The 15,277-nt window shown below is 39.5% G+C and overlaps 1 protein-coding gene across 2 annotated transcripts in view; it reads right to left on the reverse strand.

The window, feature by feature from the left end:
* Window positions 1-9: 9 nt before the first annotated feature.
* col21a1 (collagen, type XXI, alpha 1) overlaps window positions 10-15,277 on the reverse strand; it is a 115,112-nt gene continuing 99,844 nt past the window's right edge. For both annotated transcript variants that reach the window (XM_026224742.1, XM_026224740.1), the window contains 2 exons: window positions 3,628-3,705; window positions 10-876 (listed from right to left, as the gene is read on the reverse strand). In XM_026224742.1, the coding sequence (XP_026080527.1) occupies window positions 689-876; window positions 3,628-3,705 (266 nt within the window). In that variant the 3' untranslated portion in view covers window positions 10-688. The remainder of the gene's footprint in view (window positions 877-3,627; window positions 3,706-15,277) is intronic.

Consider the following 15,277-nt stretch of genomic DNA (forward strand, 5'->3'; position numbering starts at 1 on the left):
CTTTTTTACTTTTTTTTTTTTTTTTTTTTTTTTTAATGTTTCTGCAATCACAAATGCCTGAAAAAAAAAATTAAATCATGGAAATGCATTGGTCAAAAGATGTGGGAACCCTAGTAAGCACTACCTAAAGGGACAATAATTATTATAGATATCTGACAGACGTCAATATAGGAAAGAAAGCATGATGCATTGCAGACAAACTCCCACTCCTCCCATTAAAAGATTGCAAGCAGTAAAAGAAACATCAGACTAAAAAGAAACACAAATGCAAAATTGACAGTAAATCTAGCTTCATAAATACAATGAGATGATTGGCTGGTGATGATTGAATGCCACTTGGGGGAGCAAGAGAGTGAGGAAGGAGGAGTCGATGTCTTGGTAGAATTTCCACTGCTAGAGTTGCAGAGCTCCTCACGCAGGATGCTTTTTACATGCCAAACAGCGTGAATAAAGCACGGCACATCTCAGCTTATGACACAGAAAGACATTAAGTCTTGGACAATCGGTGGTGTTAATGTAGGCAACATCATATTATTTACACTTTAAGAGGTACTTCATGTGTCCATGAGTGTGAGACACTCTTGACAAATATGATCATCCTGAGATTGGAAAGATTTGCTGTTATCGTTTTCTTTGATTCACTGAGCAGCACCGCATCCAGACTGTCTGCATTTCAGCCAAATCTGTGTCAATAGTTTGGCCCTTTACTGAAAGGATCTCTCCGCAACATTGCGCCGTAGCACATAGAAGGATGGCACACGCCTGGCTGACCGGGCTCGCCGGGGTGCCCCCTCTTCCCCTCCTCGCCACTGTGACCAGGTGGGCCTGGCTTTCCTGGGTGACCTGGTTTTCCAACCCCTGGTGGACCCATTGGACCTAAAACATTAGAAAACATTTGATTGCATATATTACTTGACTTCATTAATTATGAAATATGTCTCATCATGTCTGTCCTAACATCTCTCTGAGAGTTTAGCATGTTAATATACATGTCAATGTTGATGTTTGGTATTGGTGGAATAGATCTGCTACACTGCTGCTGCCAAGACCTAACCGAGACTTGCTGCTGCCAATATATCCACAGACATGCTGCTGTGAGCATGCAGGAAATAACCCCCATATAGTAGATCTGTACAGGTGGAGCTGGGGAAGATGGAGGGTTTCTGAAGCCCACTGCAACTGCTACAGAAGACATTCATCAAGGTTTATTATGTCGAGCAGCAACCCCATAGGGAAATATTGCTCAGTGGTTGATTTCCTAAGCTCAGAAATTTGAAGTAGACACAAATGAGACACAAGAAATATCTGAGATAAAAAAGGTTCAAAATAGAGAATGTGTTAGAAGAAACATAGAATATATCTTTATTGTCTTGCTGCAATGTCTATATCAAGACTTCATTATAGGAATATATTATTGCTCAGTGGTTGCTCTTTCTAACCTCAGGAGACTTAGTTGTGATTCTCATATATTTCTCATTTTAGTCTCAGCAGTGTCCAGATGTTTCTCCCAAAAATCCTTAAGAAAAAATTAAAGTAGACAAAACTGAGACATGAGAAATTTCCGAAAGAATGGAATAAAAAAAGACAATGTGAGAAATGTGTGAGAAACATGGAAAATCTCTTTATTGTCTTGCTGTAATCTTTTAAAAATTCTTTACTGCTCAGAGATTGCTTTTGTATTGCAATGGTATGACAGTAGGAGCAGAGACAGGAAAAAATTGGACAGGAGCAGGAAAGTACCTTTAGCTGGGATTCGAACCCATGTTGTCTGAGATGCAGGTGTGCATTCACATCGATGCGATGCCCACAAGGCTATGGCTCTTAAAGAAGTTACTCTATGCTCAGGATACTAAGGGGTGATTATCTTATTTCTCATTTAGATATAAGCTTTGTCTTAAGATGTATTAAGTTTTATTTTAGGAGAAACGCTAAACTTTGACTAATATTGTAAATACTAAAACTATAATTTAAATAGCATTAAACATTTCAGAATATCAAGGGTTACTAATTTAAAGTTTGAAGTCATTTCAATATCCAGCATTATATAAGCCACAGTTTGACAATTTAGCCAATTTTTGCATGTACTGTATGTAAATATAGGTTATGATTTCCTCTGTTAAATCACTGTGCATAAAACACTGTCTACATAAAACAACTTCAAACATGACAGCATTGTCATGTGTTGTCTTTTATTGAAATGGTGTAGATAAATGACAAAAAAACAACAGCAAAAAAAAAAAACACCATGAAAAGAGATCCATTTAAAATATTTTTCCTAGACAGAAATGAGGTTACCTTAAGATCAAATGGAAACTTTTTCTCAAGTCTCAAGTCACCAATCTCACGACGGTCTTCTTTAATGCTTTAGAAGAGACCTTTGATTAAGGCATCTGGTACATTACTATTTCCAACAACAAATTATGTGCCTAAGTGCATAAACATTGTCCTAAAAGTAACATTATCATTATCACAAGCTAAAGAGAAAAATACAGTGTGTGATTTTGTTGAGACCTCCTAAACTTTTGAGGAGACAAATGTGAGATATCCAGTCTCTAGCTAAGGAGAAAAATCTGAGCACAGTGTGCGGTGCTATTGAAATCATCTTTGAAACTTTGGAGAAGACAAAATTGAGACCACAAGAGTCTTTAGCTAAGAAAAAAAAATATCTGAGCACAGTGTGTGATGTAGTTGAGATCTCTTCTAAAGCTTTAAAGGGGATAAATATGAGAACACAAAAATCTTTAGCTAAGGAGAAATATCTGAGCAAAGTGTGGGATGTTGTTGAGATATCTTCTAAGCTTTAAAAGAGACAAAAGTGAGAGATCCAGAGTCTATAGCTAAGGAGAATTATCTGAGCACAGTGTGCGATGCTGTTGAGATCTTGCTTGAAACTGTGGAGGAGACAAATGCAAGACCACCAGAGTCTTAAGACTAGGAGAAATATCTGTGCACAGTGTGCAATGCTGTTGAGATCTTTTTTAAAGCTTTAAAAGAGACAAATGTGAGAGAGCCAGAGTCTCTAGCTAAGGGGAAATGTCAGAGATCGGCGTGTGACGTTGTTGAGATCTCTTTTAAAGCTTTACAGGAGACCATTGAGAGATTTTTTTTTTTGTTTGTTTTTGTCTCAGGAGATAAGTTTGAGAAGCAGGAGACTCAAACAAAAATTTCTATTTCATCTTAAAGTAACCTCATTTCAGAAATATTTGAAATGTTAAAGAGACCCCACTTTTGATTTTCTTTCCTATGGGACCTCATTGGCTGTGGATGTGAAAATAAACCAGGAAGCTGCACCATGTGAATAATGATGTAATTATATCAGATTGAGTTAGAAGCTATCTGCCTGTGGCATCTCGAGTTCATGACAGAACTTTGTATTAATCAAATTAGCTTGATGTACTATGAAGACTGTAACCTTCCTTTGCAAAGAGAAACCTAATGAGAGATGGCAAGTCAAATATATTAGACCTGACAGCAAGAGTAGAGTGAAGTGCTATTGCTTATTTTATGGTAGCTATGGCCAGACAGAGTGGGAAATTTCCATGAAAAACTATATTTATTGAAAACAAACCACAGGACAAAAATAAAATACACAATGTATATGTTAGTAGTGGTGCTGCATTTGCTCACCTGGTGATCCTGGAAGACCTGGGTCTCCAATTTGTGAGCGTCCTTGACTTCCTTTATCACCCTTTTCTCCTGGATCACCTAAATATAGCCAGAAAAAAAAAAAATCCACGTATTCAAAACAAATGATGTACAATTAAATCTATACTGATACAAATTTCACTTTGTGAGTTATTCATTCAGTTTACTTAAAGCTGCAGTAGTTTTTTTTTTTTTTTTACATATTTGTTAAACCTGACATTATGTCCTAACAGCAGAATATGAGACAGATAATCTGTGAAAAAATCAAGCTCCTCTGGCTCCCCCCAATGTTCCTATTGCCATTTGCAGAAATGCACCGCTCCCGGTAAGAAAACAACCAATCAGAGCTGCGGTCCATAACTTTTTTTGTGTTCAAGATTTACAAAATGTATATAATAAGTGAGTACACCATGAATCCATTTTCCAAACCGTGTTTTCAGCCTGTCCTGAATCACTAGAGTACACCTATAATAAGTGTTTATATTCGGACTATTTTAAATTGCTTCAGCGGAGTAACCCAGTACCTTTGGGATTCTTCATAGACATAAACAGAGAGAAGTAGCTCCGGCTACAATGTTCTTCCGCAAGACGCAAGCAGTTCTGTTTATTAACCGTTAGAGTGTCAAAAGTTACCGACTGCAGCTTTAAGCTACTGTAGGAAAACTAATTTGACAACTCTTACTTAGATGGGATTAGTTTGAGAAATTTGTTTTAAATTTCATTCTAACTTGTCTAATTTTTCTTACACATTATGTATTAAAATGTCAGAGCAAATCACCTTCAGTGTTTAGCAAACTTAAAGATCCACTGAGAAACTTAATCACATATTAATCTGAATGTCAGTGCTTACTGATATTGCATTATCTCAATGCTTCTCATGTGTTTAGCATAAACTTGTCACACTACACGAGGAGTCAAGGAGCCAGGAGCGAGGAGACAAGTAATTCATGAAATGAGTCTTTAATAATCCAATTGGGAAACATAGAGCACAAGGAAGACATCCAAGAACCAACAAACACAAACTGAAAAGACTAGTGATTATAAAGACAGCATAATTAAGGAATCACACGTGCATATAATAACTAATTAACAGGGACATGGAAGACATGTGAAGGGGAAACACAATATAATGAGTACAGGGGCGGGACATTATTCCCCCCTCCTGGAAGATGCGTCCACACACTGTAGAAACAACATGGGGAGGGGAGTGGGTGAGCACTAGGGAGGAGGCTCAGGAGGTGGATGGATATCCGGGAGGGGGCCAAGAGAGAAAGTCCAAGGAGAAGACGATGGAGGGAGGAGCCAGGGAGGAGACAAGAGGAGATTGGAGCAGGAGTAGTCCAGCTGGACCCAGGCAAGGGAGAACGGAGCTGAGGTGGAGCCACAGGGTATGTGGGCCGGGGAGGAGTCTGGGCCTCAGAGGCTGGAGGCGGAGGTGAGGGAAACTCTGACCAGGGCAACACTGGAGGATGGCAGTCCACAATGGCTAGCACCACAATTATGGTGTGCTGAGGGCGAACAGAGGGGCTGCCAGCTGACAGCGGTGGAGCAGGCTGGAGGGGGTCGGGAGGGCGGTTGTGCATTTTTGAGGAGCAGGCACTGGAGGGCACTTTCTAGGAGCAGGCACTGGAGGACGGAAGCCCCCTCAGGGCTGGACGAGGGAACAAAGTACGAAGAGGGCTGAACAGGTCAAGCAAAGATAATGGAGAGGAGAGGGGGCAGTTTGATCTCCATTTCAGAGTCCCAGTCAATTAGATCCCCCTCCTGGTTTTGGCACCAACACCACTTCATACCCCGATTCTCTGATAACATAAGTGAGGTATCTCACTATGGAAATTTCCTCAGACATAACAAATCCTGGAAGCAGCAATTACACCATGTGTGTCAGTTGACAGACCTATCACGACAGTGAAAGACTATAGATTACACAAGACATGTCACTCCTATAGTTTTGAATGGGGAAAATGCAAGCTCACGTCCAGTAATAGCATGGTCATATCATCTAGCGGTGGGAGCTGGAGATTGCAGCTCTGAATAGAGTAATTTTGGTTCTGTGTGTGTTTTTTTTTTTTTTCAAACCTTGCTGTGTCTTCAGCACACAAGGGTGCACAGGGATTTCTTCATTTTATTTTTTCACCACAGATATTTTCTTGTGAACTGCCCTCTGCCCTAACCGGCAACTCATTAGGTGGAGAACATATTTGTGGGGCACCGGGGGCACTGGTGCGAACTCCACACCTAAACTGATCAAAAGAGGACTTTTGGACATTTAATTGAACAGTTCCCACCTTGTTTTGGTGGGAGGGGATAAAATAACCACTATTTCTGAGGGAGGATAACAACAGATACTCCACAAGTGCTGTTGTTCGTCCCCTCGTCCAGAACTTGAGGACATGTTAGGTTGCATGGCATTTCTTACCTCCCTAAGGGGGTTCGCCAGTTTGTGTCTAGCAGTCAGTGCTGCACAGGAAGGTTTTCCCCTTGGCTGTGCTGGCTTAGGCTGGGCCTCAGTCTGATGAGGCTGGAGTGATCTGGGGTTCCTGAAAGCTGGCTGACCACTTCTGAGGGGGGCATCAAAACCAAATTTTCTCTATGTCAGATGGTCCTGAAAGTCCCAGCCAGAGATCTCGCTCTCCCACCACTACCAAGCCCATGCTGCGGCTATAGATATGGATTGTGCCGCTGCAGGTTCTCAGGTTGAGATCAGCAATAACGCAGATCTATTCCCAGACAGCTTCAATTTGTCTCTCCATTTCTTCCATGAGCTCTGTTTGATAAGCAGTGAGGAGCATTCAGATCCCTCACTGCCAGAGCAGAAGAACTATAGATTTTCTGAAAAAAGCTGAGGCTTTTAACCTGTTAACCAGGCCCCTATTATGGGACTCACAGCTGAAAGTGGCCTACCTAACTTAAAATCGCAACAGTTCCTTCTTTCAGTGTGTTACTGTGTGTGTTTGATGCAATGTATTTTGTTTAAAGCGCTATTTAAATAAAAGTGACTTGACTTGTTACATAATCTTTAGAAACAAGACCGTTGGGCTTTATTTTTCATCATCCAGAGTTGTTGATGCTCAAAAAGATTAAAAGTTATAGACACTGAAGTGCCTTGAAAAAATGGTACCACACTGATATACATGGTAAAATGGTAAATGGACTGCATTTATTTGCGCTTTCAACAGACCACATGGCCATCCAAAGCGCTTTACAATTTGCCTCACATTCACCCATTCACACACCGACTGCGGTGTCTACGTCAAGGCGCCATCCAGCTCGTCGGGAGCAGCTGGGGTTAGGTGTCTTGCTCAAGGACACCTTGACACTTGGTCAGGTGGAGCCGGCGATTGAACCACCAACCTTCCGGTTTGTAGACAACCTACATGCACCACTGAGCCACTGCCGCCCATAAATACATAAATACATTAAATCAGTCCTGGAGCAATCTAGAAAAGTAATGGGTTGAAAGTTATGTCTCATGAGTTTCTATTTCAAATCTGAAGAAGATACCATGAAAAATGAGATATTCCTGCAACCATTTTCCTGATACTATGGCAAGGAACCGAAACTCCATCTGTCACCGATGGAATTTCGGTTCCTTGCCGCTGTTGCCTGTGGCTTGCTTAGTTGGGGTCACTTAATCTACAGCGATATCGTTGACTTGATTGCAAATAAATGCACGGACACTATTTAAACTGAACAGAGATGACACCACTGAATTCGATGATGAACTGCCTTTAACTTTCATTTTGCATTATTGACACACTGTTTTCCTAAATAATGTTGTTCAGTTGCTGTGACACAATGTATTTTGTTTAAAGCGCTATATACATGAAGGTGACTTGACTTGACTTATTACAAAATCTTTGGAAAGAAGACCTTTGGGCTTTACTTTTCATCATCCAGAGTTGTTAATGCACAAAAGATTAAAAGTTATAGACACTGAAGTGCCTTGAAAAAAATTGTACCACACTGATTTTATATATATAATAAAATACATGAAATCAGTCCTGGAGCAATCTAGAAAAAGCAATGGGTTGAAAGTTACGTCTCATGAGTTTCTATTTCAAATCTGAAGAAGATACCATGAAAAATGAGATATTCCTGCAACCATATTCCTCATACTATGTCTAGTCCACCCCTGCCACACAAATATAAAAAATATTTATCAACTTTATTGAAGGGTTCTACCACTGCATAGTTTTTTCAATTATAAAACAATAGACAGAATCTTAGACATCATATAAGTGATGTATTTCATTGCTAGAATAATACAAATAAATAAGAAAAATTGAAAAAAAAATAACTATGTATGCCAGTTACAGTACATCCAGAAATTCCTAGATCTGCTCATATAGTTAATATTTTTCTTTTCTTTTTTTCTCCTCTCCTCTCTCTCACTAATCTCTCGCTCCGTTTTTTCACAGGTTCATCAAACAACTGTGGTAAGAATTTTTCATCAAGCACAGTGAGTAATGGCTTCTCCTGCTATTTTTATTTGCACCTCTTGCTACAAGTTTATCTCTCTCTGTCGGCGATGAGGACATGTGATAAATGCAGGGTAATAGATAGGCTGACAAAGAGGGTTTAGAATTAGAGACACGCATACAAACTTAAGAATGTGAGGGCTCTAGATACGGCTTTGGAGTAGCTCAGGGAGTCCTGTATATTGTTCGGTTCTGGTAACAGTGCCTCTGCAGCAGGGCAACTGGGTGACTGTGATGCGGTATAGTCGCGGGTCAAAACACTGCTCTTCTGTTCCGATCAAAACATTAAACAGGGTCTTCCCAATCAGTGATGTACCCAATGAGAAACCTGATGAAAGTACTCTAGTTATTGGTTATTCTATTGTATATATATATATATGTATGTGTGTGTGTGTGTGTATGTATATATATATATATATATATATATATATATATATATATATATTGTCACGGGAGGAGCACAAGACAGACACAGTGGGCGTGGCGTCAGGCCTCGGAGAGGCTTTTATTAACAGAAATCATAAAATAACACAGGGAATAAAAGTGGCCAAAGGGGGAAAGTGTCCAAAATAACAGGGAATCTGGTGTCCTCGTCGTGCTGCGGGGTTTGTGTGGGTCGGGCAGTGTTCATCGAGGAAGGGTCCAGGTAAGGGGCGGAGTCCGGCGGCCGCACGCGCTCCCCTCCTCGGTCCGGGGCGCGAGGGGCAGCGGCTTCTCCTAGCGGCCGCGTCTCTCTCGTCTCTTTAACAGACCAGAAATAGAAGATCCTCCAATAACCAACATGTCTGGTGTTTGGGTACACTTTGGATTCCCTGTAAGCTATAATGTTGATGGCAAGAGAGTGGTGGATAAAAAACAACGGTATGTCGCATCTGCTACATGACAATAGGGTACACCAGCGGGAATACAAAAAATAAAATAAAAACACCAGCGGGAATACTTGAAACATGTCAACTCATTTACGCTGGCATCACCTTATTGTGTCAGTATCTGGGAAAAGACGAAAAAAAAGGAGAAACATACACGCAACACTGGTACACCATTATAGTTTACAAGGAATCTAAAGTGCACCCAAACACCAGACCTGTTGGTTATTGGAGGATCTTCTATTTCTGGTCTGTTAAATGCATTAGACATTTTGCAAAGAGCCTTTAGCGCGTGCTGAGTGAGCGAGCGCCTGAGGGCCCGTTCACATATCGTGCCTAAAAATGCGTGGAAAACGCTAGTCGCGTCGCTTTCTCCTCCTTTCCAATGCGCTCGGGCAGAAGCGCTCATGAGGCGTCTGTATTTGCTAAGCAACAATGACGTGCTCTCTCCATGAGACGCGGAAATTTCATTGAAGGATAAATGGATTTGCAGCTCTAAAAATCGCTTGCAGTAGCTCTGCTACTAAATTTATTTCAAAATTGCAATCCATATACAACTACGATGAGCTGTTACTTCATCTTGGCTGAGCTTTCAACGTTGTTACGGGAAAGGATGAAGCTGATTGGTTAGTTCTTGTCACATGACCCGCGGTGCGCTTGCGGCATTCTGAAAAGTTGAGATGTTTTTACATTTTGCTGTACGTACCGAACCGAACCGAACCGTGACATCAGTGTATCGAATCGAACCGAACCGTGAATTTTGTGAACCGTTACACCCCTAATATATATATATATATATATATATATATATATATATATATATATATATATATATATATATATATATATATATAATATTACAATAGAACATTTCTGTAATCTATAGCCTACCAGTCAACAGTTTTTGAACAGTAAGGTTTTTTATGTTTTTAAAGAAGTATCTTCTGCTCACCAAGCCTGCATTTATTTGATACAAAGTACAGTAAAAGCAGTAATATTGTGAACTATTTTTACAATTTAAAAGAACTATTTTTTATTTGAATATATTTTAAAATGTTATTTATTCCTGTGATCAAAGGTGAATTTTCAGCATCATTACTCCAGTCTTTAGTGTCACATCCTTAAGAAATCAAATCATTCTAATATGCTGATTTGCTGATTATCAATATTTAAAACATTTTTTTTTCAGCATTCTTTGATGAATAGAAGGATCCAAAGATCAGCATTTATGTGAAATAAAAAGCCTTTGCAACATTATACAGTATATCATTAAAAAATATATATTTTTTGGAAAAGAAATGATAGAAATTAATATTTTTATTTAACAAGCTTTAAAATCTCAATCTCAAATAGAAAACCGTTATTTTCAATAGTCTCGTAAAAATATTTCTGTTTACTGTTTTGCTGTACTTTGGATCAAATAAATGCAAGCTTGGTGAACAGAAGAGACTTGACTGGTAGTGGATATTATAGGCAACTTTAATCTCTAATTTCTAGCTTTTAATTAGCTTAGAAATCTATAACTGCTAGACAATAAAAAATAATAATGATTTTTTTATATATATACTACAAACACTTATTTATCACATAATAAGACAGAATCGTTTCTATACTGTAATAAATGTATGTCAATTAGCACTGTTTTGTTCATATACTGTATTTTATCACCTGCTGGAGAGGACTTGAAAAACCATATATTGTTGCAATCGTATATTAATGTCTTTGTGTTTCCATAAGTTTCAGTTCTTATATCAAAACAACTGTTTTCTTACAGCAATAGCTGGATGCTGTTGCCCACATTATGAGTTTCCTGTTATGAATTTCTGCACGAGAGCGTGCCACAGCTTCGAGGATGAATGAAACATACACTGCACGAGTGTTTAGCGCTACATGAAGTTCATCTCGCCATCTCGTCCCCTACTTCCCCCGCATAATCTACACCCCTGCCAGCCAGCATAGTCCAATGTTTACTGGGAGCCAGAGTGCCTCACATCTTGGCAAATTTAAATGTGTTGTCTGATGCTATACGTAAACCCAATATGATTGTTTAGTTACGCAAACGCTAATGATGTTCGACTTCGCTAGTCGAAAATCACTAAAAATAACATTAAAGAAGTGTGAGAACTTGCAAGCATGATGTCAGACACTGTAATATGCTCTGGTCCCCTCCCTGCTTACCGTGGTGACGAGATGCATAGCAGATTGTCATCACTCAATGGCTGAATGTCTGAGTGGTGCCCGCCGAATAACAGGTTTCATAGACAATTAGACGAGCTTTTGGGACAGACCTGACCTGTTGAAAAGAGATGGTATTCATCCCTTCTGGGGTGGTGCCACTCTTTTTTCTAGAAATATGGCACAAAGTCTTAGAGTTTGTACTTTACTAACTGGGGCCCAGGTCCGGAAGCAGACAGACTGGCTAAACCGACCGCCTCACGTCACAGAAATCAGTTAATTTTCAGAGACTCATAGAGACTCTTTCACCTAGATATCACACTATAGAGCAGGGATAGGCAACTCCGGTCCTGGAGGGCTACTATAATGCAGAGTTTAGCTCCAACCCTAATTAAATACACCTGAACAAGGCGATCAGTGTTTTCGGGATTACTAGACAGATATAGGCAGGTGAGTTTTTATCCCTTTTTCCATCTCAAAAATATATCTAAATTACTACCTATGCTCCCAATGTCAAATGCAAAAATGTTAATCATGCGTTTATGACCTCAAGGTTAGATTATTGTAATGCTTTATTGGTTCTGCATGCTTAATAAACAAACTCCAGTCCAAAATGCAGCAGCTAGTGTTCTTAACAGAACCAGGAAGTATGACCATATCAGCCCGGTTCTGTCAACACTGCACTGGCTCCCTATCAAACATAGTATAGATTTTAAAATCTTGCTTATTACTTATAAAGCCCTGAATGGTTTAGCACCTCAGTATTTGAATGAGCTCTTGTTACATTATACGTTATAGTCCTCCACGTCCGATGCGTTCTCAAAACTCTGGCAATTTGGATTTTGAGGCTTCATTAATTAGGTAAACTGGAACTGGGAACCCTTCCCTTAACAACCGATGTACTTGCTACATCGTTAGAAGAATGGCATCTACACTAAACTTAGTCTCTTATTCAGGGGGCACCGTAGCTACCAGGTATAGTCTACATCCAGATCAGAGGGTCACTGCAGTCACCCGGATCCAGTGTGGATCAGCACATAGAAAGGACCTCTACAGCCCTGAAAGACAGCAGAGACCAGGACAACTAAATGAGCCCCAGAGACAGATCCCCTGTAAAGACCTTGTCTCAGATGACCACTAGGAAAAGACCACAGGAAACAGATGATTCTTCTGCACTGACCATTCTGTCACGATGGAGTTTTGGTTCCTTGCCGCTGTTGCCTCTGGCTTGCTTAGGTGGGGACACTTTATTTACAGCGATAACGTTGACTTGACTGCAAATGATTACACAGGTACTATTTAAACTGAACTGAGCTGAATGATGACATCACGGAATTCAATGATAAATTGCCTTTAACTGTCATTTTGCATTATTGACACACTGTTTTCCTAATTAATGTTGCTCAGTTGCTTTGACACAATCCTTTTTGTTTAAAGCACTATATAAATAAAGGTGACTTGACTTGACAAATGTGCCATGAAGTAAAGAATCACACTTTTTTCATGCAGATACAGCCACATTACCCATAAAACACAGTCACATATATGAAAAAGGAAAAAAAAAATTTGTGCAAAAGCCGATCGCTAAGTTACGCTTCCATCAGATGACAGGTGCGTCAATGCGAGCGTCACAAGCAAAAATCATTCTACTGAAACCACCTTACTCAGGGTATCAAATGACATTTTGATGGCCACAGATGCGGGGGAATGTTCCGTGTTGGTTATGTTAGATCTTAGCGCAGCATTTGACACGGTGGATCACTGCACTCTGATTAATAGATCACGCTGTTTAGTAGGTATTTCGGGTTCGGCTCTGGATTGGTTTTCATCTTATCTGTCCGATAGGTCTTTTTCGGTATCTGTTGGATCCTTTATGTCCGATTCTGTACTTTTGTCCTGTGGTGTGCCACAAGGTTCTGTGCTGGGCCCTTTGTTGTTTAACTTGTATATGCTTCCTCTTGGACAGATTATTAATAGTTTTAAAATAATATCTTATAATTTATATGCAGATGACATTCAGTTATTTATCTCGTTTAGACCTGATAGTCTAGATAAACTGTCAGTTCTACAGGATGTTTAGTCTCCATTAATAAATGGATGGCGAACAATTTTTTGCAACTTAATAAGGATAAAGTGAAATGATGATCTTTGCTCCTGACAATATTATACCTAGGATTAAGCAGGTTTGGGGGGTTTCAGCCACTTCAGAATGTAGTGAAATAAAAAATCTGGGTATCTTTCTGGATAGAGCCATATGTTTTAACAGTCATATAAGGTCTGTAGTTCGCTCATGTTTTTTCCATCTTAGGAACATTGCTCAGATTAGATCGGCGGTCTCAAGAAAAGAGATGGAGATGCTTGTTCATGCCTTCATCTCATCACGTTTGGACTATTGCAATGTTCTGTATACTTGTTTGAATAAGTCTTCTATGGAGCGACTACAAGTTGTACAAAATGCAGCTGCAAGGCTGTTGACTGGTACCAGTAAGTGGTCTCATATGAGACCAGTTCTCAAGGCTCCCAGTGGAATTCAGAGTGCAGTTTAAAATTTAAGTTATCACTTATAGAGCCTTGCATGGTCAGCCACCTCTCCATATTCAGGATCTTTTACATAAACATTCACCGGGTCGGCTCTTACAGTCTTGTGGTCTGGACCTTTTAATTGTCCCTAGAACTCGTCTTAAGAGTAAAGGTGATCGTGCTTTTTGTTCTGTGGCACCAAGGCTTTGGAACTCACTTCCATTAGCACTGAGAACTATGGGTTCTGTCAATTCTTTTAAAAAAACACCTGAAGTCATATCTTTTTGGACTCGCTTTTATTTAACAGCAGTGGTTTACTTGTCATTTCATGTTTGTGAAGAGTGTTTCTGTGTGTTGTGTTATGGTAGATTTATTGTATGCATGTTTGATCCTTTGTGAAAGGTGCTATATAAATACATTTTACTTACTTACTTCTGTTTGTGACATTGTATGATACAAAACCATGCTGTATTTTACTACCAAGACACAGTTTTCTGAACATGAGTTATTCCATAATGGACATAAACAATACTGTCCCTGCAGATACTGAAATAATAACAAAGAAATTTCCATCCATATTACAATGTTATTGCTTCGTTGGACTAAACATGCTCTATGAGATGTCATTCAGTGCACCTTACCTTACCTTTCTAACTAAACCAGGATTTACATATGTGGATGCGTATACGACTCATTATTATGACAAATCTGGTATGTACTGCGTTTGGATTCTTCATGTTCTGAATAGCAATTCTTAGTGTTTAGGCTCTCTGTGAGCCTCATTGGAAGCTGTCCTGAGTGTTGAATGTAGTTAGGATCTTACTTTAGAGTGATTTCATAATGAAATGTCCCTTCTTAGAGCTTGATTAGGCAGTGGTAATGAGTCGCTGGTTCTGTGATCCTCCATAGTACTCCTGGGTTATAAGCATTTGTTAGGCCTCCTCTCACTATAAAAAGCCATCCTGCTAAGCTTTTCACTCCCCTGAGCTCCACATAGTTATTAGTGCCAAGTCATTAGGCCCTCTTTTAGGCCTCCTTGAAAGGCATAAGATGTTGCTAGGCTGTGTCTTGCTTGAAATTCATTAGGCTAGGCCTCCATTCTTTGAGCTCAGATAACGGCCCAACACTGCTGTGCATCGTCACGAAAGCTTATCTTTTCCACATGTTTTTATGCCTTAAAATGTTTTACGATTAGATTAATTTCAAGATCACAGTGAGATTAATCTAGATTTAAAAAATTAATCTATGCCCACCACTAATATATATATATATATACTTTTAATATTTTTGAGCATTATCAGTTCTGGTTGATAAAAAGTAAAGCCCAATGGGTCTTCTTTCCAAAGACACCACAATTATGTTACATGTTAATATGTTACAAACATAAGTAAGGAACTGTTGCAATTTTAAATTAGGTAGGGCACTTTCAGCTGTGAGTCCCATAATGGGGGCTCTGGTTAACAGGGTAATTTAAAGAGCATTGCTAGTCCACTTCTAGTAAAGTGTTGTCCTTTTCAAGCCTACACTCTCTAGAACTCTTATTGAGTAACACCTCTGAGTTGTTAACCTTTCTGTGAGCCTCCTTGTAAG

Source organism: Carassius auratus, chromosome 38 (assembly GCF_003368295.1).
Source record: "Carassius auratus strain Wakin chromosome 38, ASM336829v1, whole genome shotgun sequence".
Lineage (NCBI taxonomy): Eukaryota > Metazoa > Chordata > Actinopteri > Cypriniformes > Cyprinidae > Carassius > Carassius auratus.